The following is a 25,595-nucleotide window of genomic DNA, read 5'->3' on the forward strand; positions in this document are numbered from 1 at the left end:
AAAAAAACTTTTGCATGCATTTGAACATTGAGGGTACTAAGTGGGATGATGGACTCATGAACATATTGCAGTCACTGTATATTTTGTAGTAGTTGGGGATTGGAGAGGTGTACAGTTCCAAAACACACTAGTCATGCATATAGAGAACCCTTGACCATAAAGAGGCTCTTGATCTCCAGGCTAGAGAAGTGGTTTAGCAGCTCATTTTAGCACATAGGCCAGGAGTAGCCAAGCCATAGCTTGCCAGCCTCATGTGACTGACATATAATGTGTGGCTCGCACAAATATGTTGACTGAGCTCTTTTTTGTATCACAATTAATGTAAAAGGTAAACAAGAAATCTTCAAGCTTTATAATTTGCCAGGTATTTAATTTGAGAGTATACAAATATAATTTGAGAGTGCACAAATGCAAATCTAATCTTCATGGTGCGTAAACATATTTAAGAATGTAAATGCTTCTTAAATATTGTGGCTCTCAAGTTTTACTGTGTATGACTCTTATGTTAAGCCACCCCTGGCCTAGACTGTACAGGCAAGAAGACAATGCAAGGAATCATTCTCCAAACTGAAAATCCATTGAGTGCTATCCAAGCAACTGAAGTCTGCAGAAGTTGGATACAAACTTCTCCCCTTACCCGCATCTTGGAGGAAAGGTCTAGATTCTACTAAAGTGGTTGATGAGATTTGTCTTTAGTAGGTTGGAACTCTCTATGCATTTAGCTACCTCTAGGAGAGGAGGGTGCACCAAGAAACCAGAGCCCATGTCAATATTAACTAAACAAGATGTGCCTTTCACAGGCCATGATTTTAGTATGGTCATAACCTGAAGTCGAATTTGATTAGTCAACCCTGTTAAGTAAGATTGTTTAGTAACACAAAACTAAAAACCAGTGTAAGGTTTTTAGTATTGTGCCTGAGATGCAAAGCCATAATACGTGTCTCCTATATACTATCCTCATATTTTACTTTTTTCTATACAATAGATGAAACTAGAATTCCCGTTGTCAAAAACAAACCAGAAAGATATGCTTTTGGAAGAAGAAAATACTGTTGACTTCGTGTTTATTCCTCCAGAAACTAAAGAACGTGTTTTGACAGAGCACCAAAAAGAAGTTTTACGAACTAAAAGGTTTGTAATTTTACATTGGTAACATGGACTACTTATTCTTGTACATCTTCGGTGTTTTAATAGTGGAAGGATGCATTCTTGGCATCCTAGGTCATAAGTATCAAGCGTTGGCTCATTTCCTTGGTAGGAGGTGGCAGATGATTTTAAGAGGGTGTATTTTGTCTTTTACGTTTATGCATCTGTGTTGCATCTTTGTGTTTTTTGTATTACAGTTCTTGTAATTGTGCTTTTAAAAAAAGTTTGTTTGCTGCTACTGGATTAAACGATGAATCTGGTAGAGATGGGGGTGGATGGACAGGACTGGAACTCCCACAGAGAAAGGGTTTAACATTTACCTCTTCCCCATTTTAATTTTTGGGCCAAGTGCCTCCCAGGCTGGGGCAGAAATAGGCAGCTGCTGATCAGGAGGCTTTGCAGTGGGAAGAATGTCTAGTATTGAAGCTTGCAGTTTCTTTGTGTGTCCTTTCTTTCAGTCTCAGGAGTGACTAATACAGGGCCCTACCTCCCCCTTCTCCTGATGTGATTCTAGGCGGGCTTGGTGGTCTGTTGATCATCAAGTGAGCTTGCACTGCCAGGGGCAACATTAGAGGGACCACAGAAGATTAATTCTGGTTTGGGAATCCAATGCAGCAGGGAAGTCTTTCAAGAAAAGGGGTGGAAGATCCAATTCTGCCACACTACTCATTTTCTAAACTTTCTTTCTGCTGAGAGTGAGGCTTTCTTGATTCTGGAATTAGAGCACTGTTCAGCATCGCTGCTCAAACAGTGATTTTTTTTTGTCATATGTTCTACTGAATTGTTTCATGTGTTTTGTTCTTTGTAGAGTTGACATTCCCACTATGTACAATAATCTGGATGCATCTCAAGACACTACATTATTTTCTCAGTACACACAGAGCCAAGAAGATACATTGTAAGTATAAGGTGCCAACATAACTTTGAAATGTTTTTGAATTTTCTGCACATTTAAAATGAACCGTCTTTTTATTTTAGGAAGAAACCAACCTTTGACATGAAGGAAGAAGTCAAGAAGGAAGAGAGCAAAATAATATCCCAGGTACATTTCCCATGTTGACTGATATTGGGAATATAGCAGCACTGGCAGTTTTTTTTAAACTCAAACTTGTGGAGAAAGGATGTTGAATCTTTTACCCAAACCTACACAATTACTGACTCATTTTCAAAAGCTTTCCTATTAAGCTCTGAATTGTTTATCAAGTACATGGATGGTTTGACATCCTCCATCTTAGTAAGAGCAAGATGCTACCTGCACCCCCTAGAATTTGATACGGAGGAATTTTCCTTGTTGTCGTATGGGCCTCTTCCATCAAAGCTGATTCCTGTCATTGCTTGGGGAAAATGAACACACTCCATACATAGATTATTAAATCTAGCAAAATGTTTCAGTGAAGAGTTATGGCAAACTGTGTGTGTTTGAATCTAACCTTCTATCTTCTAAATCCATCCTCAAAACCCATCTTTGATTAAACCTTCCAGTTCCCATACCATACTTAACTAAGCCCAGGTAAATATATACCAGTACCAGGAAAATAATAGTTTCCTGTTTCACATGTTTCTTTTTAGATAGTGAGCCTTTTATGACTGGGACATGCATCTGCACTATATGTAGAGCACTGTGCATACAGATGGCAATATACTTTTTTTTTTAAAAGCCCTCTTTTGCATAATCTGAGAGTTTGTAATAAAACCAAACAGGAATACTCACAATTCTTTGTATAGACTTTCAAATCTTTTACCAGAACATTTGGGACAAAAACAACTTTATATACCAAGATAAATGTTGTCCCAAGGTCTGTCTGAAATGATATGCTGCTGCAGGGCTGAGGACAACTGACCAGGATCTCACTAGTAGACTATCTTGATTTCTCTAGAGGAAATGTGGTTTTATTAATGGAAATACTGAATGAATGATGTAAGCAATGTAGCTCCTCTACAATTTACTTATTTTTTTCTGAATGCAGAGTGAAAAAATGACAAATGGCCTGTCTGGCGCTGCCCTTGAAGTAACTGAAAACAGCAATTTGGACTTGCCTGTGGAGAAAGCTAACCTTACCAGTATTGAACAGCTTGGTGTTCTTGAAGAGCAGAGCCCACATTCCAGCTTAGAAACATCTGCCTCTAAAACAGCTCTGGAGGAATCTTCAGTACTGGATAAATCTAGGAATGAAAGTATCTCTAGTGGTGACGGCGGCGGCAGCAGCTCTGCTTCTAGTGATGTCATTTCAGGAACGCCTCAGCCTATAAGCAGAAGGCAGTCCTTTATAACCCTGGAAACATTTGATAATTCAGAGCACAGATCCTTCAGTTGTTCAACTTTCAATAACGCGCTGGGAGCACCTGGATGCACCCTTCTGTTAGCGGCACAGGAAAGCATGATGGCTTCAGATGCCTCTTACAAAGGAAAACCAGTTGTGGAAAACAAGAATGATCTCAAACCCAAAATGGAGGAAGCAATTACTAGGGCAAAGAGGTCATGCCTAGAAAGTATAGATTCACCAGAGACATACTCCAAAGTGAAAAAAATTAAAGAAGACATTAGGGCTAGTTCAGAATTGCAACCTGAGAGCACCCTTGGGTTAAAGAAGTCAAGTCTTAGGCAAAATAAGACAGAGCTTTCAGAAGATAAAAAATCAAAGCCAACACAGCTGGAGCAGGATAAAAATATGCAAGTATCTCCTGCCAGACGTGTGGAAGACACAAATGTATTACTTGGGGAAGTGAAAGAAACAGAGTGTAAGTTAGGCATACAGTCTCAAGCTTTGGATTTGAATGTGAATGGAGGTACAAGTGCAGAAAATAAACAAATTGTGGGCAATGTTGCAGAGACTAAAGTGGGGCCGAACTTGGACTCAAAAGAAAATACCCCCCCACAGGTTGCTATATCAGGAGATACAACATCTAATGTTGGTCCACAAGTGTCCCCTAATCCAAAAACATTAAGGCGCTCTTTAAGACGAAGGTCAGAAGCTACAGAAGAAACTACAGATAGTCGAGACAAAGAAAATAATCAACAGAAAAAGGACAGGCGTAAAGATGAGGATAAGCTTCTGCCTAAGAAGATTTTACAAAGTAAAGAGGATGCTGGACACCAGCAGAAATCTGCTTCTGAAAAGACTACAGATGTGCAAGGAATTACAAACAGGCAAGCAAACAGCATGAATGGAAGTAGTGCTACAGAAGGTATAGGCTCAAAGGACTACTGTGCTTCCAGGAATCGCCAAGAAGAAACCAATGCAAGTAGGAAATCTGAAGCCAATGTCACACCTGACCCAGATGACCTGCCTGATTCTGGACCAGATACAACTGGTGAGAAACCAAAGGGACTCCCACGCTATCATACAAGAAGAACCACACAGGGCTTGCTTTCCTCTGTAGAAAACTCTGAGTCTGATAGTTCTGAGACAAGAGAGGAAGGAACTAAGAGGAAAAGGTCAGGAAGGGGGAAAAGTAAAAGTAATACCCTTGAAAACCAAGCAAAGGAAGAGAGCCAAAGTCAAGAGCTTAATTCACAAGAAATTGCTACTGAAATGCAGGCCACCATTGTAGAAACTAAAGAGAGTAGGCATCCTAAAGTGTGCACGGAAGTAACTTCAGTCTCCAGTGATGGAAATGCCCCCACACTTGGTGATTGCTCAGGACTTGAAGACAGTGTGGATCCCCTACTTGACAGTCCAGGCACAGAGAAAACTCCTGCTACAACACTTGCAAAGAGCACGTCTGCGCCAGTGTTAAAAACAAGACAGGCAATCAGAATGCTTGATAAAGATTCTGTTTCAGTCGACAGCACAAGCTGTGTTTCTGAGACTTCAGGAGATGATGGCTGGACTACTGTTCCCAGTGCCTTTTCTTCATTTGAGAAACCTTCAGAGATCTCAGAATGCCTGCATAAGAGAAGCAAGCGAGCAAGGAAATCAAGGCGTTGCAATTGCTGTGGTGAACAGCCATTTGTGCAGCTGGAAAAGGTGTCTACTGAAATACAAAAAGCAGATAGCCCCGAACCAAAGCTAAAAGAACATAAAAGGATGTCCAGTAAAGCAACCCGGGCTTTATCTGGCATCACTGCTGCACAAGATTCTAATTCTGAAGAAAGCCTTGATGCTGAACCTTGTGCAACAAGCACTCCAGTATCTCGTTCTCAGGACTGTACTGACCTGAGAGGTTCAAGCAGTGGTACAGAATCAGAAAGAGAATTGCCAGAAGACCTTCCAAAAGTTGAATTTGAGAAATCATGTGTCAAAAGTGAAAGTTGCAAACCTGTTAGCGAAATGCTAGCTTGTGCTGAGTGGGCCAAAGCAATTTCAGAGTCACCAAACACAATAGACTCCAATTCAAAAGAATCCATTGCTCAGGATGCACATTTAGAAGTTGAGACAGAGCCAACTGATATAAAAAAGGAAGGTATTCATCAAAATGGTCCACTAGAAGCCAGAGGTGATGCAGAGATGGCTATTGACCAACGTGAGGAGACACAGATCAGTGAACCAGTTGCTGACATCATTCAGGATGATACACAAAAGACTTCAGTAGCTTCTGTAGCAGAGATCCTAGAATGTCAAGACAGTGAGATGGGTGAGGAAGCAGATGCAGAAACGAGTGCCACACCAATAGCCACTGAAACATCAGCTTTAGAACAAGATGATGAAGCAAAGGAAATACCAGCTTTAGGACAAGATGATGAAGCAAAGGAAACACCAGCTTTAGAACAAGATGATGCAGCAAAGGAAAGTAACTGTGTAGATTCCCCTCTAACGTTGAAAGATGCTCTGTCTCTGGCCAAGGTTAGTGAAAGTCCTAATGGAATTCAGCCACGGTGTATATGGTCTTCATCAGCTTCTCCTTCTACCAGTATTTTAAAGAGAGGCATAAAAAGGCAACAAGAAGATGATTCCCTATCACCTGTGAACAAGGTACTTCAAGCAGCATTGATAGTTGCTTGTTAATATTTGCATAGTGCATATATACTTGTATAGGTCTTTTCTTTTCCAGAGCTGAAGCCCACAATCCTGTTCATCTTTAGCACTGGTGGTAGTATATTTAAAGGCAGCATATTTGCCACAGTGCCTTGGAGAGTTGTGAAAATCAGTTGTACATGACTGGGCATAACCACACCTTGGGTTATAACCATTAAGAGAAGTGCAGTCTGGGTAATACCTGGACTTTTTTTTAAGAGCTAAAAACACTTGCCAGTCTTTGGTGTCTCCCATCATTCGCTACAGATCAGTAGGCATCTTGGAAGCTGTTCCATTTTGTGATTTCCCCCCCTCCCATAAATGAAAACAGCAGTGTGAGAAGTAGCCTGTCCAAGACTAAGAAGTCTACACACCTGTCTTTTTGGGATACAGGATGTTTCAGTTATTCTGGAATGCCTTATCATGCCTGTGTCCTCCATAATGGTTTGTTAAGTATCGAAGTAGCTCTAATGGGAATGAGCATGTGAAATAGTCAGCTTAAGTGTATGGTAATGCAGTATGTCATTCAGGTAGCAATTGCAATGACTGCAGTTTAATTAATGCTTAAGCCAGTGTTTCTCAAACTGTGGGTCGCGAGCCAATTTCAGGCGGGTCCCCATTCATTTCAGTATTTTATTTTTAGTATATTGGACTTTATGACTTTATTAGACTTTATATTAGACTACAGGTCACATGGTATGTGACTGCATTTGGGGAAATGTTACAGGCCTGTACTTTGAACAAGCTGCTATGTATATTCTTTTAACAAGGATCAAATGTGCATACTTTAGGACTGGACAGAAATGGGTTAAATGTTGGAAACAGCATGTACACTCTAGAACAGGGCTTGCCAAACCACAGCCCACAAGCTGAATCTGGCACAACACTGCATCCCTCCCTTGTGTGAGCAGCACTTGCTGTTCTGCTGTACTGCTCACAAGAAGCCCCTGCATCGTCGCACAACCATGCGTGCAGTTGTGTCTGCCCAGAAATCTGGGCGCAATGCCTGATGGGACAGTGGGCTCCCGATGCATTGGCCCAGAGCATCATGCAGCAAAGATGAAGGGGCTTCTTAGCCACACGGCAGAACGAAATATTGGTCTGAATGGGGACCAGTTTAGCGTAGCACAGCAGTTGCTAGTACGGCACCCGTTGCTCTAGAATAAAATGGAATGAAAGTCAGTGAATCTCTAAAGGATAAGATGGGCCTTAATGAGACAAAGTCAAGAGGGAAATGCTTTTCTTTTTCTCAGCAGCAGGTGCTGTTCATTATTTTGTTGACGGAAGTGATTGATGTCCATTTTTAAGCTGTCACTCTTGGTTCATTCCCCCTTCCTAATATGACTAGGAGAATAGACCTTTGATTTGAGGAAATTGATACAAATTTTTCCTTTTAACCTAAAATTACTGACTTCTAAATACTTTTGAGAACCATCTAGTGTGCACTCTACAAGTCCAAATCTGTTGTACTGACTTCTACCCAGGTCATATTTCTTTCTTTCCAAAGAGAACTGGATAGCACAGGTGGAGCCTATTTATCCACGTTAGTTCAGTTCTGTGACTGCACGATTAACAAAAAACGCATTGTGCTAAATGCCATAGAGGTACGCAAATATGCTGCAGCCTGACACTTCCGGATGGAAGGAAACTAAGGCAGCTATCAGTCCCCTCCCCTGAGCCCTCCCGTTGCCAGCTGTCCCTGCTTCTTTCACAGGTGGAATGCTGAGCTTTTAAGAGTCTAGTCCTATGCGTTTCTACTCAGAAGTAAGTCCCATTCCAGTCAATTGGGCTTACTCCCAGGAAAGTGTGAAGAGGATTGTAGCCTTGCTGGGCTGTTTTGTTTCTGTAGTTTGGAGCACAGAGAGCCTGCACCATGGGGGGAGGGGGGAATTTGGCAAACACTCCCTGGGTTTTTTAAAGCAATTCCCTCTGTTACTACTGCACCTGTGTGTGTGTGAGAGAGAGAGAGAGCGAGCGCGCGCGCTCCATCTTGCTGCATGTGCTCTGGTTACAGAGGTTTTCCTTCCCCTCTTCAGCCTCTTTGCTGGCTCAGGGGTTCCAAGAGTGTGACTGTTCCTTTGCAAGGGGAATCTCTTCCATGGCTCCAGGGCTGTTTCCCTGTCTGGGTGAGGCGGAGCCTTTTTGCAGTGTTTTGGGCTGCCTGGAAACAGAGCAGAGGCCATTGCAGGGCAAAGGAGGCAAGGGTGTGTGTGACTTTCAGTTCCCCCACCCCATTAGCATTGAGACAAATCTGCAGATCAAAAATCTGTGGATAAATAGGCTGCACCTGTAATTATCTGGCTTTCCTCTAATGTGTATGTCTGCTTTTATACATTTGCATAAAAATTCCATACATTTTCCTTAAATTATGGCTGCATGTAAGCAATTACTTCCAATCTCTAGAATGTGTGTCTTTATGAACTTGTTTTTAGTATGACATTTCCTCTGTCTAGATTGTAATTTGTCACCTTTCTACAGAGCCGTCGAGTTTCCTTTGCCAATCCAATCTATCAGGAGGAACTGGCAGATGACATTGACCGGCGGCGAAGTCCTGTGGTTAGAACCCACTCTTCTAGTAGTTCCCCATCTTCCAGAAGCATTAGGCCTTTGTGTAACCACCAAGCCAAGGTAGTACCTGAGCATCTCTTTATTGTTGTTAAATCAGTTTTTGTTAGACTTGTTTTCTAAATTGAGGGGTCTCTTTAAATCAAGAGAAGAGAGCAAAGATTTGGATCCAAAGGTCCCTATGCAGGAGTAAAAAACATTGTCATGTGTACTCTGGGGCATATCCGATCCCTCCTGCTCCTGTTAAACCTTATAGAGTTAGTATAAGGGGATGTAGGCTGGGTGAGGGGCACCCCATTCCCATAGCATGCACAGAAGTGTTTTCTGCTCTTGCACAGCAGGGATATTTGAATGCAAACCCATCAGTTTAAATTAGTCAGGAGTGTAGAGTAACCAGATAGTGGTGTTCTTTAATATTAGTCAGTTGAGCTGGTTGGTGAAAGAAATGGTAGCAGCCTCTAGTAGTGTGTCCTGTTTGAACTACCTATCATATCTACTTCTAAACTAAAATATCTGACTTTGTCTTAAGATTTTAATAAAATTTAGAGTTTTAGTTGACTCCTATGATCCTGAGAGAGCTTTTTTCCTCTTTTCCTCTCCAGCTTATTACCACTCCAACCAAAGGATCTCTGTCCCCAGGATCTCCTAGCCATAAATATAAGAGTTCAAAGAAGTGTTTAGTAAGATTTGCTTCAGTTTTATGAACCTCTTCTCTATTTGTTTTCAGTTTTATGTGCCTCTTCTCCTATATTCAGTGCTTAAGCTTAGTTGAGTTTATGGTTTTCTCTATTTTAAGATCACTGAAATGGTGAAAGAACCACTGTCAGCTCCTACAGAAAGCATATATCCTGCACTGGTTGGCTGTAAGGTGCCTGTTGACACAATTTTGCCTCAAATTACTTCAAATATTTGGTAAGTAGTAAGTTGCTTTTCAGCACTAGTTACTGGAACAGGTTTGAGAAACCTGTTCGACTATCCTTCTCTGTGTACCAGTGCATAGCCATGTTTTTGGGTGTATAGTAGGCCAACCCCCAGTATCAGTGGATCCCATATCCACGGATTGAAAACACCAGGGGAAAAAATTCCAGAAAGTTCTTCCCGGCTTGCCAGTAATGTCCTTTGGAGTGCACCATGTGTGACAGCAGGCTCTGACTTGCCTCCAGCAGCACTTTGCCAGCCAGTAGCTTCTCCAGGAAGACCATACCAAGATGCAGCGGGAAAGCCTGCTATTTCCTCACTGCTTCTTGCAGCTCCTCACCCAACATCTCCCTCCACCCAGGAGACATTTTGGCTTCGGTCAATACAGAAGCAGCCAACCAGCCCATCACTCAGGCAGGCCACCTCTAGGTCTTCAATCCTGGAACCTGCAAATACTGTATTTCTATAAGACAGTTAGGAGATGAAGTGTTGGTGCCTTGTTCAGTTTATTTGACACACTGGGCTATTGCTATAAAGAAGCATTATCCAGAGTTATAGCTGAGCTGTGTTGGCAGTATTGTTAATGCACTGCGAAGCAATGCCTCAAAGAACTAGAGTGCTATTCCCTCTATCCCAGAACTACTGACTACTGTCCTAGCAAAGAGTAGACCGAACATACGGCTGAAGCCCAGGTAGACATTTCCAAATATGTAACAGATGTGTGTAGAAGAGAGACCCATTTCCATCTCTGTGTTCAGTTCAAGAGGCTCCAGCACTTTGATATAGTGGAAAAAGAAGTAAGCTTTAGCAGTATGAGTACTTGGTGCTGCTCCCCTTTACAAGGAACATCTCTGGGGTGAGAAGGAAGCATGATCTTTTAATGTAGCAGTGCTGGGCAGAAATTTGTGATCTTGCATTCCTAACTGGCTGCCCTAGGCTGCAACCTTACCAATATCTGCAAAATATTGCAGCGCAATTGCTGCCTTAATCTGTGCATAGAATTCTGATTATGTTGGGAATTTATTTTAAAAATCTTTATAACCTGTATTAAATTGAAAAACATTAGGAGGTGCTTTCTTGTTCTAATATCTATCAGAAATGTTAAACAATTTAGTTTAAGTTTCAAATTAAGTTTGCTTTCATCCTGTGAAATGTTCTAAAATGGACAAAATCTTTGTTTCTTCCAAGGGCAAGAGGATTTGGGCAACTCATTCGAGCAAAAAACATCAGGACTGTGGGTGACTTGAGTTCTCTGACAGCAAGTGAAATCAAAACACTTCCCATTCGTTCTCCCAAAGTTTATAATGTTAGAAGAGCTCTCAAGAGTTACCATGAGCAACAAGTAAGACTATCTGTTTGTCGAATGATCAAAATCTAGTTAAATACATACATTGAGAGAATATTTGCAGATGTTCCTCTACTATTGATTTTTGCTATGTTAAACTGCTTTGTGAACAACTTTTTGTTGAAGAGGTATAGAAATATTCTTGATTCTACAGAATAAGTTAAAGCTTCAAATCTAAAACAATTGAAATTAGCTGAACAGCAATATTTTAATGGCTGGAAAGCTGTACAATTGGTGCTGCCTGCCTAGCAGATTGAGATTTTCACTATTTAATTCCCTGGGGGCGGGGGGAATAGGAAGCAAACGCATCCTCATCTCCAGTATTTGAGGCAGTCTTTAGCTAAGAAATGCAGCCAATTGTGTCTGTCTCTACAATGCACAGGTAAAATCTAATGGATCTGCAGAAATTGCTGATCTGGATGATACTGAGAAACCAGTAAATGGCACGGATGAGAGACCCTTTTCAACACATGAGGATAACGTTGCAACAGGTAAAATTGCCTACAGTTTGTGGCTTTCATGCTGAATTTCAATGCAGATTTTGTGTACACCAGGAGTGGCCAACCTTCCATGTTTAGGGCTCCTGGAACCTTAACAATTGTGTAGAGGAGGGAATTTGAATAGGTGCAACTTGTCTCATAGATGACAAGCTGCACTTGCTGAAATTCTCCCTTCTACACAATTGTTAAAAGGTCGAGGAGCCTCAATGTTGAAACATTGGCTACTCCTGGTGTGCACCAAAGCAGTGTGTATCTTAAGGTAGGCTTGTTGCCTAAAATGCTCAGTTACATATCTGCTGCCAACCTGTGACTGGTTCCAGTAGCACATGGAACTTCTTACCCCTGTGATTGGCAGTCTTCTTTACCACTGTAATGATGCCTACCCCATTGGGATTCTCTAGTTGGCATGTTGAGTAACCTCTGCTCAGGGCAACCACTTGGGGATGGTGGCAACCAGGCTCCTGCCCATAGCATTTGGACAGGGCTCTAGCTTTAGCCATGTACTTTTGAAGATCTATTTAATTGTGGTGTGTGTTTTTTTCCTAGATTTGACTGAGTCGGTTGCCTCCAGTGCAGATGAGCAGTTTCCTATAAACCTGGTCACCCAGATCAACATTCTTGCTGCTCAGTTCAGTTCTGGAAATCTTCACAACTATTCTGGGAGTGACCTTTTTGAAATGCATGAGAAACTCTGTAGCATAACAAACTGTATAATGAAAAATCTGCAGTCCCGTTGGCCATCATCATCCCGTGAAAGTACTGTTTAACCTTTTGTATTTCATTTTTGCTAATTCTTTGAGGAATAGACTTCGTTACAAGACCCTTGTTTCTAAAATCCTGTTATTTTTGAGTTGAAAACATAGTTTTTGAAGTGTTTTAAATGAAATAGATCTTTGTAACTAAAGTCAGTTACAACAACAAGGTGTGTCGTTTAAAAAAATTTTAAGTTCTGTGTTTAAAAAACTTTAAGATGTTTTGCTGCTATGCAGAGTTTTTCAATTTTTGTTAAGATGTGCAATAGCAAAGGCTGTGAAACTTAACTTGCATAGTATCCTAAACCATATTATTTCCACATGCAGGCTTATGTTTATTTCATTGAAACATCCCATTGTGTAAGATGAGATTTTGCTGCTCTGAATGAACTTGAAGTGTTGACTGATTTACCAAAAGTAATGCACATCTCCTAGATACTGGTATTTTGGGATGCACCGGTTGGTAGCATTCACAACAATTTTCCCCTACATTAGGCTGTATCCTAAGTTCTTTCTCCAAAAGAAGCTTGTTTGCACAAGGTGGAGAGGGATTATTTTTTCCCTGATCTCCCCTTCCCTCCAGAGTCCCTGGCCTTCTAAAATATTCATTCCTGAGAATTGTGGGATCCTCAAGAACCCATATTCACAGGAACAGGGAAATGCATCAGGGAGAGGAGATAGTGAAAATTTGTCACCCCCTTTATGTAAATAGAGCTTCTTCTGAAAACAGAACCACCACTTGGGATGCAACCCACTTTTTTCAATCAGTAATTGTACTTGGCTCTATTTTTGCATGTGAGTGTTATACAAAGTATATTGCTGGTATGCAATTCTGATGCAGTATTCTCAGGAGCAAATCATATGTCCTTGGAATTTTGATATGCAAAAGAGCTATATTTGTAAATTTCACTGTACCCCCTGCCCAATATAAGTAAACTGCTGTATATTATGTAAAGACTTAACAATTGCAGATGTTCTAAATTATGATCTCCATATGAAATGTATGGTCAGACATCATGGGTGGAAGAAACCTTGTTTGTATAGCACATACCTCTGCCCATACTGGCAACCACAGTAACAATGGGATCAATTTACCTGTTAGCAATTATATATATATATGAATAAAATAATGGACAGTTTTATTTGTAAATATGTTTAAAAGCGTACTTGTTCTACTGTGCTATCATGCAAAGAAGTTAATAGCTTGGCTACAGGAGAGGTACACAATTGTCTACAGCAGGGGTGTCAAAGATACAGACCGCAGGCAGCATCCAGCCTGCAGAGCCATTTGGTGCGGCCCCTGTGATCTGGGGGAGCTTTGGGGCTGCCCCACCCCCACTTGCTCCGACTGCGACCGGAGATCTGCTCCAACGGCAGCTGGAGGAAAATTCCGAGGGCTACGAACACAGCATGCAGCACCCCCAACCCTCAGAGTTACGTTCTGAAGCCCCAGAATGCCTTCAAGCGTCACTTCTGGGTTTTCGGAACACCCAGAAATGACCTTTCATGGCCTTATGGGGCCTCAGAATGTCATTCCGAGGGCCGGAGGCGCCATGGGTGGAGTCCCCCACCCTGCAACTCCCTCTGGCTGTGGCCGGAGCTTGCCCAGGCTCCGTTTGAGGCCAGAGGGAGTATGAGCACAGGAGGCGCCATGGGGTGGAGGTTGGAAGCAGGGGATGCTTTGTGGTAGAATGGAGTGGAGGGAGGTAGCAGAGTGAGGGGGAAGCCTCTGCTTTTTAAAGAAACAGGAAGTGATGTCACATGTAACGTCACTTCCTGTGTTCAGGTCACTGCCGGGTGCCACATTTGGAGTTTGGCCCCCAGCAGGTGCCATAAATCCAGTGTGGCCCCCAGGATGAAATGAGTTGTCACTCCTGGTCTACAGGTACACAATTAGCGCTTCTGTTTAATCTTTGCAGGTTTCCCACTACTACAATGTAAGTTCATCCAATGAAATTGACTAGCAGTAGATTCAAAACAGATTGAGAGTAGTCGGCCCACAATTCATTATGGGATTCATTTGCATAGGATGTGGTGATGATCACTGGCTGAACCTACTAAAAGGGGATTTAGACACATTCATGGAGAATAGTTCAAGCAGCAGCTATTAGCCATGAGAGCAGTATGGAGCAGCATGAAGTCTAGAGAGACAGTGTACCACCAAGTACTAGTTCAGCATTTCCCAGTCTAATTTGCAAGTCCACGTGCAGTGGATCTGATACAATGTTCCTGGCAGCACCAGAATGCTTAATGGGAACCTCTTTCGGGTTGTGCCAGACCCAGTCAATGCTTCTTCTGCAAGCCATTCTGAGACCAGTAGAGTATGTCATTCTATGGAGAGCCAGGGCCAAGGAAGAGTTACAAGCCTCTGTGTGCCCTGCAAGTGGCTTTTGGGAGCACCAGCAGTTGCCCTGCATCTGGCACAGTGCTAAGGTAAGGAATGCTTAACGAAATAAAACTTTAAAGGGATCACTTTTCTTGGCAGCTGGCCAACCTGGAAGTGGCTTTCATGAGGGCCAGAGACTGTCCCTTACTATTTGCAGATGGACCGCTGTATATGTGAAACCTATTGTCATTCATGTATTTTAGCAGCAGGAAATTATAGCTATGCTTTAATGCTTGTCTAGTCTAGTTTGTCTAGACTAGTTTGAAGTTCTGTGGTTGCAATTTTTGTTTTCTATTGCCAACATAAGTTAAGCCCAAAATCAGGTTGCAGAAATGTGAAATTTATTAGTTACTAAGTGAAGAGGGAAGAATAGCACTGTGACCATGAACACTCAGGTGTAAAATGCATGCATCAGCGTTCTGTAAGCAGACAGGAGAGGCTTTTCCAAGTTTCTTTTGGCTGGTTTGAGATGTTAGCGTGACATATTTGCTTACTTTGAAACTGAAAATAAAAACAATTCAGCTATTTTTTAGAATATCACAAGAGAACACTACGCATCATAAGAAAACCATGAAAACCAACACAGGTAGATGTTTCATTACAAAAAAGTAGTGTGGAAGCTCAGTTTGATTCCAAATGGTGGCAGTGTCTTGGAACTGAGATTCAACCAAGATTCTAACTCTGTAAAGAGGGTTTGAATGTGCGAGTTGTCAATATAGTGGCAAATTGGTAGGAACATACTAATCACGGAACAAGCAGAAAGTATCAAGAATTCGTTTTCCATCAGAGAATGTTTGCTGAAATCTTTGTGACAGGTGATGTCTAAGGTGTATCAGCAGAGGAAAACAATAAGGCACTGGAAAGAATGTTAAGATTGATAGTGGGCAGCTCTTGTGCATAGTGCCTTATATTGTCCATGTGGATATGCTCTGTGGAAGCCACCTCTTCTTGGTTCTACATAACTGCTTCTACATAGTTGGCTGGAAGCATGCCTGTTTTGCCTGTTCTCTGCACAGTCCCATACATCCAGCCTTCATCGATTCCTTGGACATTTACAATTGCATCCCCATCTTTGAAGGAGACTTCATCTGCATCTGCTGCTGTGTAGTCATACATGGCACGGTACGTCTTCTGTTGGGGTCATTTTTGAAAGAAAATGGAGAAAAAATGCTCTTATTACTACTACTACTAGTTATATGCAAATTCAGTATCTTCAAACTTACTTATCTGTGAGGTGCAGAATTACTACCTTCTTGTTACCTGCTATGCAGAGACCTTCTGAAGACTGCTGGGACCTTCAGAATAGTGCCAGTGACCAGTGCGGACCACTTTAAAATGGCCGGCAGAAGCTTCCAGCAATCATTTTAAAGAGGTCTGTGCTGGTTGCAGGTGCCATTCTGAAGATTCCTGAATGGATAAAATGCACATGAGCTAGGAAAGTACTTTCCCTAACTAAATGTAATAAAATAGACCCATAATTATTTCACTAATTCACTAACAGTGCACATCTATGCATGTTTCTTTGAAAGCAAGTCCTACTGTGCTCCCATATGCCTTAACCAGTAATATCCGAATCAGATCCTTGGCTGTGCACGTGGAACTTCCCAACCCAAAAAGGCTTCTCCATTCACAGCAACAACTGCACAAGTGCTCACTGAAGTATTGCTTCATCTCAGAAGCAAGACAAATGCTACAGGAATAGGCTGTACATTTCACAAGAGATGCTTGCTCTTGTAAGTAGTGTATATGTACCATGATGAATATGAGGCTATCCAGCTATGATGGCATTGATTACCTGTTACAAAAGGGTGCCAAGAATCAGCCCTGCTTCTCCACACAAGCTAGCCATATAGTCAGATCAATACTGATGATCCATTCAGGTGATCCCATTGAGGTAGAGTGACTAACATACAGTGTATTTCTATGCAGAGTACTGTTGCTAGGTGAGGATTTGGGTAATCAGTTTTACTTACCCCTGCAATAGAAGGATGAGAAGGAATTGAAGATACCGTTGTCTGCTGGGTGGCCACAGAAGACGATCTTTGTTGTGGCAGCTCTACAGTTTTAGCGTGTTTATAGCCCACTAGAAAAGGAAAGGTGTTTAAATGAGAAGTTAACTGGAGTCTTGTTTCTCATAAGAATGCCAGTGCGCTTTCAAAAAACATTAAATGGAGCTTGGGGTGCTTGTTGAATTTTATGAGGCAGTGGTGACTCTCATCTGCTATAAATCAGCACAAATTAAAGTTGTAAGGTATGATGAAACTCGCAGTGCAATTCTGGAGAAAAAAAAATTGGTTTTTTTTAGATTTATGAAGGCATATTGATATGCAAAGCTGCATTCATATGTCCTTTCATTCACCCTGTACCAACATGCTGGCTCTTCCTTTGCCTCAATAGGTCAATAAGTGCTAATCCCAGTTTGGATTTCTGTCCTGAAAAAGCAACTTTGGAAACCTAGTCAGAAGAACAGTTAATTGGAGGACAAAAAATCCTTCTGGCATAACGGTTATCCTGCCCTGTGCAGCTATTTCCGTGTATAGCAGCTTGAATTAGTTACTGCTTGTATTTGGCAGTTCCGATCTCTTATGCTGCCTCTCTGCTGTCATCTTAAGACTACTAATGTAAATTACATATTTTTGCCTATTCTGCTTGCTTTTAACCTCCCTACCCCTTGAGACTTCCGATATGACTCAGCATCTTAAAAGGACTGGAATCAATAAAGCAGTGTTGGTGCCCACTGACTGTATAAAGGAGGAGCACACACACATCCTTGCTGTATATGTTACCCAGGAAGTGTTGTAACTAACTGCTAGGCATTGTGCCCATTTGCCCTCTGATTTCCTTTACAATAGCCCATCAAGGAATCCTGAAATGGCAGTATCTCTGGTTATGATGCGCCATAAAAATAACCCTGGACAATGCACAATTTGCCTCTGAAATCAAAATAGCTAATTTTTACTAATTTCAAAGTGCTGAACACAAAAATGACAATGAAATCTGTTGATTGCCTCTAATTTGGGAGATATACAATACAGGGCAGCCCTTGTTATCTGCAGGGCATCCTTTCCCAGAACCTCCACAGATACCAAGATCTGTAGCTGTTGGAAAGTTTCCAAGCTATGCTCTGATTGGGTCCAGAGGCCCTTCTGAAGGCTGAGGTGGTGGCGCATGATCTCCCTGAGCCTCTGAAGGCGTTCTGAGGGCTGAAAACTGGAAGTCATGGTTTTTAGCCCTCAAATCCATAGGCACCTTCAACTTCACAGCCTTCAAATCCATAGGCACCATCCCACAGATACCAAGGGCTGCCTGTACATTGTGGACATTTTATTACCTTGAATATATGGAAGGCTAAGCATTTGAATCTAGCTGAGAATCTTGCTTGCCTCTCCCAACCTGAAGTGGCACCCGTGCAAGACTGATTCAGTGTATGGCCCCTTTCGCACCTGCTGTAGCTGTGGTGAATAAGCCGCCATTGCTGTAATAGGAGAGGTGCTGATCAGCTGCTTCTGAGTGCTCAGATTTTTCATCCCCAGCACTGACGCTGAGTGCGCTGGCAGAGCGGGATTGCTCTCGGCTGCGGCGTTGGGCTTGAACTGGGGTGGGGGTGGGGAAAGATGAAGAAACCACCAGTGAGGAAGAACACATGAATTTTGACAAGGGTATTCAATTTTTTTGACCTTTATGTAAAAACCAAAGGAGTAACAGCCCAATCCTATGCACACTTTCCTGGGAGTAAGCCCCATTGACACTAATGGGACTTACTTCTGAGTAGAGATGCATAGGATTGGGCTGTAAGATTTGTTTTGTGGAAAGTTAAAGTGGTACCAGAGTGTAGGACACACATCTTATATTCCTTCACAAGGTCTCACATAATGTCAGGTGGATTACATAGCATACCAGTAATCAAGTGTAAGCTTCGAGACTGAATGTTGTCTTCTGCTGGGTCATAGTCGAAGACTGAGCCAGGATTTGTACGCCACACACGAAGGCCTGAAAGAGACACATGGGTTACAGTGCTGCTTGAAAAAAAGGAATTATGGTTAAGTATGCCAAACCTAGAAAGTTAGGGTCATATCCTAAGTTATCCTTTCACTCATACAAGGGAGCATGCAAACATGGAAGTGAGAAACATGAGTTTCTTGTCCACATAAACTATTAATCTCAAATTGCAGCTGGGGCTGAGAAGGTGCACCTTGCTATGGCTATCTAGTTGAGAATTAATGGCAGAGATTAGATAAGAACCAGGGAAATCCTGACTCATAGTCCAGTGGTGTTGCATATGACTGCTGCACAAGTATTCTCAGTGTTTAAAAGTTAATCCAGGAATTAACAGAACAAAAGATACACAGAGAGAACTTTACAACTCATGCTTGGTCAGAAGGTCTGATAAATGGAAAAGGAAATTCAGCGTAAAAAAAGAGAACTGGATTAAGAGAATTTCATGGGAGAGCATCTGCTTTTCCTACACTCCAGTTTCCATCCTTGTCGTCTCCAGTTAAAAAGATCCCAGGTACGAAAGGCTGGGAAAGATTTATTTCTTCCAGACACCTTAGAGAGCCATGATCAGCAAGAGTGGATGGTACAAGACTAGCTGGACCAACTCCACATAAAGCAGCGTTGGAATATTTTGCATGTGTTTTCCTGGAGGAAGCAAGATTGTGTCCACGCATGGGAAGGAATACATGGACTGTTCCAATGGATTTGATTGATTAGGAAAGGACATATAAGCTCGGTCTAGTCAAGCGCAATGCAGTTAGCATAACGCAGGGCTTTTCAAACTGGGGCATCGCGACGCCCCAACCTTAAGGGGCGGGGGCAGCCTGGAGGCAGGGAGGAGGCAGCGGCGCGATGCCCAGGATCACGCCACTCAGGGGGCTGCAGGGGCTTGGGAGCACTTACCCAAGCCTCTTGCAGCCTCCCCAGGGTGTGGGGAGCCTGGTGCAAACCTTTGTTAGGGCTCCCCGCAGCAGTGAAAGTGAAAGTGGAGCGATTGCGCTCCACTTCCGCTTTAGCAGAGGTGGGACGCGATTGCTCTGCTTTTACATTCACTGCTGCAGGGAGCTCTAACAAAGGTTTACACCGGGCTCCCTGCACCCTGGGGAGGCTGCAGGAGGCTTGGGTAAGTGCTCCCAAGCCCCTGCAGCCTCCTGAGCGGCGCGATCCTGGGGATCCCGCTGCTGCCTTCCACCCTCCCCCTGCCCCCGCAAGAACTTACAGTGGCTCAAACTCTCCTGGAGTTTGAAAACCACTGGCATAACAGGATGGAACAATTTGGTTTTTTATATCAAAAGAGTAACAGAAGCTGCATCGCTGTGCTGTTTGTGTTCATTTATGTGACAGTCTTATGAGATTTATTGAGAGAGGACAGCAAAGAAGGGTTAACAGGGCATCAGCTCTCAGTACCTGTGAGATTGTTCATTTCTTGATCCTGATCTATCCGTTTTCTTTCCATTTCCACTACTCGCCTCTGAATGCCCCGGTAGTTAATATCACTGAAATCATACATATTCTTCTTTACGCGCTCTGTTATGGGGTCGGTAACTACAGGTGTGAAACTGCCTTTGCTCTTTTCAAAGTCTTCATGGTATTTCACCTGGAATTTTCAAAATAATGGCCTGTCAATGCCAGCTGTACACCTTTTAAGTAACTCGTAGTTTTGCTTACCTTGCTTACATTTCCTACCTCCATTGGGTTGACAAGGTATGGGAACTGCTGCAAGGACAAAACTGATTCCTGTTTTTGTGTTAATTTTTTGTTCACCATGAAGCACTTTTACTATTGCTTAATTCATCCCCACTGATGTATTTGTTCCTCAACTTCACAGAAAGCAATACTTACTGTGGAAATATGACGTTGGGTCTCCCGAACTCGCCTCATTTCAGGAGTATCCAAGACGAAGGCCGCTTTACCTTGTACTTGTTTCCGGAAACTATCAGAATAAAGGACCTAACCAAATGAGAGAGTATAAGTGAACGAAGGCTAGCCAACCAGAGAGGTGTCATTTAGATGTGAATGAGAAATGGACTGAGGAATGAATGAATGAAGCAGTACTGACAACAGATGAAAATGGTTTTTAGTCCCCAGACGCTCCTGTGCATGTTTCATAGGATCATAGAATCACAGAGTTGGAAGGGACCAGCATGGTCCCTAAAAAGCTGTTGGGGTTTCCTTTGCAAGCGGTCTTGGTTTGGAAACTCCATTATCCTTCAAACATGTGCAGGATGTGAATTCATCTTCTCTTCCTACCTGGAATGACTACCCCCCCTCCCCCGGCTTGGCATGTGCTTAGGGATTGAGCAGCCAAATGTGCCCATAGGTGAACAAGAGCTCATTGGAGTGACCAGGTGGGTTCCATTCCTTCAAGCAGATAACTTGATAACAACATCAAGTTCTATATTTCCCAGCCCACAGGATGTGCTTGTTCTCTGTCAGTTGTCTGAGTGGAGTACCCACTTGCTCACCTGCAAGTGCAAAGACTGGGCATTCCTTGAGCAATTTAAGTAGCTTAAGCAAAGGACCTTCCAGCTAGATCACAATCGGGGATTTTTCATTTTGTCTTCTAATTGACTCCAGCCAGCATGCAAACTTCCCCATTTAATGCAGTTGTGCATTGGGGGGGGGGGGGGGGGGAAGGTGAGCTGAGAGTTCTGAGAAGCATCCTAGCTCCATCTGCTAGGCATTAATGGTTACTGCATCCATTTGATGCAAAGATTTCTTTATGTTTTCCATTCAAAGTAAGGCATTTTCCATCTGCCAGCTGGTACTAACACTACCCACCTAAACAAGGGAGTTAAACTAGCTACATTTTGACTCTTGGTCTGCTTGGTTCATGGGTAATTCAATTATTTGTCCTGCAGACACTACTGTGGGTTTCATTTTTAATAAGAACCCAGGGGATTCAGTGCTGTCCAGAGAGAGGGCATTTCCCAGAGGGTCCATCTCTCCGCCTGGGATCATATATTAAAAGAGTTAATAAAAATGAAGTGAAATTTAACGTACTATCCCACCCTCTCACTTCCCACAAATAAACACAGGGGAGCAGGGTGTTCTTCAAAACATGAGCTACAGCAGGAAAAAAACTACAACATAGATTGTGACCTATTGGGCAATACACCAAGCTGACCAAATTAAGAAAGCAACATATCCTTCCACTACTAGCACGCCTCCAGTGGGTATGCTCATCGATTTCAGATAGCGTGGAACACCAAATAACTTGACTGATGCATGACCTGAGGAAAGTATGCATTTCAATATATCTGCTAGTCTTGGAAGTTTAAAACAAAAGTAGTGATGCCCCTAAATCTCTAGACAACACAGGATTCCATCAGATAATTATGCATTGTGTTTTTATTCCCATGATCATGGGATAAGCATACCTGCCTGTTATACGTATTTTATGTAACAATTCAGAGACCCAGCAGCTCAGGTGCACAAAATACTAATGCACGCATGAAACATGCTCAACATGAAAGGGAACAAGGCAGGCTGGGCAAAGTACAGACCATGCCGTCTGTTTGAACATTTACAGTGCTCTGCTTGTTTACTCAGAAGTAGGCCCTATTGTGTTCATTGGGACTTACTCCCAGGTTAAGTGTGCGTAGGATTACAACGTAGGTGACCCTTTCTGCAGGCTCCTCTCAGAGCTTTGTATGTATTTAGAACAGAAGTTGTTTTTTTAAAAAGATACACAATGTAAAATCAATGTCATTTCATTTCAGTATATATCACATAAACAATTCAAACACATGAAGATATTAATTTTTTAGAGACTGATAAGCTGTTATTTGATATAACGGTTACTTAAAAATATTTAAACTGTATTAAGTGTAAATTCTATACAACGCAGTATAAAAATAATTAGAAATATTTTTAGGTTATATTTTAGTATTTAAATGTCAAAATAAAGTTATAAGGCTAATAAAGTTAATAGCTGGATAAAGTTTTAAAATTGTGTAAGGAAAGGATTATACATTTTAGGGTGTTAAAAATAGTTATATATTTTTTAGATCATTGGTTTGTTTCCCTGAAAAATACCGAGCTAATGTTTTCTTGATTGCGTTTAGCTCTCTCCATCTCAGGAGTGATAGACGTCGGAGTTCCTTTTCCCAAGCTTTCTTTGTACAACACCTACAGCATACAAGAAAGTGTCCAGAAATCAAAGATTAGATTACTGTTGCACTGTAAGATGCACCATTGTATTAAGTTTTGTTACTGTTTAATCATTCATCAACGCATGAGTTGTTCAAAAACTCAAGAAACAGAATGGTTAAAAAAGTTACTGGATAAAGCAAAAAGTAAAAGCAAAAGCAAAAAAACCAGTCAATCTTTTAAAAAACAGAATAGCAAAAATGAAAAGGAGTGTTTTTTTCATTACAGAAATAAAATAGGCAAGAATAGGCAAAATTAGATGCAGGACAAAGTTAATCAGGTGTGTGTGCGCGCATTTTTTTAAAGTTTTCTTTTTCTTTCAATACCAAGCTAACGTTTTCTTGATTGCGTTTGGCACGTTCCATCTCTGGAGTGACAGATGTTGGGGTTGCTTTCCCCAAATTTTCTTTGTACAAAACCTAAAGATTGCAAAAAGTATCCAAAAATCACAAAAGAATAAACAGGTAAAATTGCTTTCCAAAAAAAAAAAAAAAAAAAAAAAGTGGTAATTTGAGAGGAAAAATTTTATCAAAAAAAATATATATATATATATATATACCATATATATATGGTATTCCAATTTCTTATGCAGCCCCCCCCCCAACAAATCCCATGCCATTCCAAGGGTCTCCTGACCACAAAGAGCAGCTTTTGGGAGGATGAAGAGGAGGAGGAGGGAAGCCCCCCATATGAGTAAAGTTCTGCTTATACATCTTTGAATCCAAAGTTCCAAACCATTATATCCAATGGAAAATTGGACAGATCAAATTGTTAATCAAATATGCTTTCATATATTTTTTCTCCAGCCTAGACAGGATAGGAGCTCATGTTTCATTGACTATGGTGACAATCCTCTGTACAGTGAGTGAGACTAACAGCCCAATCTTATCTGGGTCGGCCATTGTCAGAGCACCACTTCTGCTGGCACCGACTGTAAAGCAGTCAGCCCCAGTCTTAAAAGACACTCCAGCAACATGCTAGCAGTGCTAGTGCAAGGAGACCCATTGCAGAGTGGAAGGCTTATACAGGTGTAAGGGCATTTAAATCCCTTTTGCCTCTGAAGCTATCGGATCTACCCTCCCCACTGGATACAGTGTGCCAATTTTTGGCACACCAAGCGGGGAGGCGGGGACGGACAGGATAGGATTGGGCTATAAGTAAATCCCATTGAAATCAGATATGCAAAGGATTACAAAATTAATTAATTAATTTCCATCTCTAGACTAATAATAAGTGCTAGAATCACCCATCTCACATTTTATGTGTAGAATACCTGCAGTATGTGAAAGATACTGTTTCAGAAGTCACAAAAAGGAAAACATGATTTGCTCTGTTCTGATATAATGGAATCAATAACAGCAACACCCAAGGAGCAGCACACATAAGAGTGAATGAAACAAAGCAATTAAAATATAAAATATTATTCTAAGATAAGGATTCTATCCAGGTGGCAACACCCATTACTTTGTGTAAGGTCTGTGCCCAGGAAAGTCCTCACAAGGAAAATCATGGTCCAACCACATTAAAATTTAAATAATTAGCGTAAAGCAACTTGTGCCCTCGTCGACAATTACTTGGGGCTCCTATATTTAGCAGAAACCACGCTGTTCGAGCAGCACTTGGATAAAATGTTTCCACATTTTACATTGGATGTTCAGATATTCACAGGGTGAAAGAGGAGCCTGTCATTTCTTTGCAGTTCTCTATAATGTCTGGATGCTATATAATATGCACATTGATGGGTCATGTACACTGTTGGGTCCTTTCTCTGGAATCTCACTACTAGCAAAGTGCCAGTTTACATAGTTTACACTGAATGGCATTCTTAAGCCAATGTTGTACTGGTCTTGTTGCATGATTTGATTACATCCCACACTCACCAAAGTATTGGCATGTAATGGGATTGAAGTTTATTAATAATGACAATAATTTAATAACAATGATAAATTGAAGTTATTCCATAGACCCTGTCTCCTAAACGTTATAATTACATGGACCAGAAATCATATGGAGGTCATTTGTATCTGGATAGAGTCCTACAATGGCAAAGTTATGAAAATTCTTTAAATTCCATGGAATATTACATATTCAAAAATATTAATGCTAGATATTTTTAATGAGTAAAAGGTGAGTATTTTATATGAGTATAGTTTTATATACTAGAGAGTATAGTTTTAGATACTGGAGGGGGAAACTATTTCTGTAGTTTGTTAGGATGTTATTTAAAAAACAACGACACAGGTTTTTGTTTTTTAATGTACCGAGCTAATGTACTCTTGATTGCGTTTGACTCTCTCCATCTCAGGAGTGACAGGTGTGGGGGTACCTTTCCCCAATCCCTCTTTGTACAAAACCTATGGGATACAAAAGGGTATCCAGAAATCATGTATTGGCAATGACAACAATAAAATATTGTTAGCTTATAATATTAATAGTTCCAGTAAAGCTAGTGGGCTGTTGATGTCAGTGTCATCGGGATGTCAGTGTCATCCATTAACACACAGACTAAGAAATAAACTAGTAGGATGAGAAAACCAGAATGGTAGAAAATAAAAACAAAGCACCACGTTTGCTGAAAATTAAAAGAAAATCTTAAGTGAAATCCTTGTAGGGATATGTTAAAGCTTATGTTGCAGAGTTAAGTATTGAAAGGATACAGGTCTTATGTCAAGAGATAAGTTGACAGTATTTGGGGTTAGATAGCTTGAATCACTGGTACATTTAATGTTATATTAAACAATTCAAGTCATAGGATTTTTTTTTCTCATTTGAATACCGAGCTAATATGTTCTTGATTGCGTTTGACTCTCTCCATCTCGGGAGTAACAGGTGTAGGGGTCCCTTTCCCCAGTCCCTCTTTGTACAAAACCTACAGGATAC

General features: G+C 41.5%; 2 protein-coding genes across 2 annotated transcripts in view; one reads left to right on the plus strand and one right to left on the minus strand.

Moving 5' to 3' along the window:
* RIF1 (replication timing regulatory factor 1) overlaps window positions 1–13,331 on the plus strand; it is a 37,521-nt gene extending 24,190 nt beyond the window's left edge. The window contains exons 26-35 of the mRNA XM_066611955.1: window positions 986–1,131; window positions 1,955–2,044; window positions 2,125–2,188; window positions 3,114–6,059; window positions 8,580–8,729; window positions 9,269–9,346; window positions 9,463–9,578; window positions 10,773–10,926; window positions 11,312–11,420; window positions 11,976–13,331. Coding sequence (XP_066468052.1) covers window positions 986–1,131; window positions 1,955–2,044; window positions 2,125–2,188; window positions 3,114–6,059; window positions 8,580–8,729; window positions 9,269–9,346; window positions 9,463–9,578; window positions 10,773–10,926; window positions 11,312–11,420; window positions 11,976–12,196 — 4,074 coding nt within the window. The 3' untranslated portion in view covers window positions 12,197–13,331. The remainder of the gene's footprint in view (window positions 1–985; window positions 1,132–1,954; window positions 2,045–2,124; window positions 2,189–3,113; window positions 6,060–8,579; window positions 8,730–9,268; window positions 9,347–9,462; window positions 9,579–10,772; window positions 10,927–11,311; window positions 11,421–11,975) is intronic.
* A 1,560-nt stretch (window positions 13,332–14,891) lies between these two features.
* The window catches only part of NEB (nebulin), a 205,240-nt gene continuing 194,536 nt past the window's right edge, over window positions 14,892–25,595 (minus strand). The window contains exons 159-168 of the mRNA XM_066621543.1: window positions 25,492–25,584; window positions 24,977–25,069; window positions 23,042–23,134; window positions 22,602–22,694; window positions 20,406–20,513; window positions 19,971–20,160; window positions 18,465–18,557; window positions 18,011–18,160; window positions 16,541–16,650; window positions 14,892–15,698 (exon numbers count right to left, since the gene is read on the minus strand). Of these exons, the coding sequence (XP_066477640.1) occupies window positions 15,522–15,698; window positions 16,541–16,650; window positions 18,011–18,160; window positions 18,465–18,557; window positions 19,971–20,160; window positions 20,406–20,513; window positions 22,602–22,694; window positions 23,042–23,134; window positions 24,977–25,069; window positions 25,492–25,584 (1,200 nt within the window). The 3' untranslated portion in view covers window positions 14,892–15,521. The remainder of the gene's footprint in view (window positions 15,699–16,540; window positions 16,651–18,010; window positions 18,161–18,464; window positions 18,558–19,970; window positions 20,161–20,405; window positions 20,514–22,601; window positions 22,695–23,041; window positions 23,135–24,976; window positions 25,070–25,491; window positions 25,585–25,595) is intronic.

The sequence above is a fragment of the Tiliqua scincoides genome, chromosome 1 (assembly GCF_035046505.1).
Source record: "Tiliqua scincoides isolate rTilSci1 chromosome 1, rTilSci1.hap2, whole genome shotgun sequence".
NCBI lineage: Eukaryota > Metazoa > Chordata > Lepidosauria > Squamata > Scincidae > Tiliqua > Tiliqua scincoides.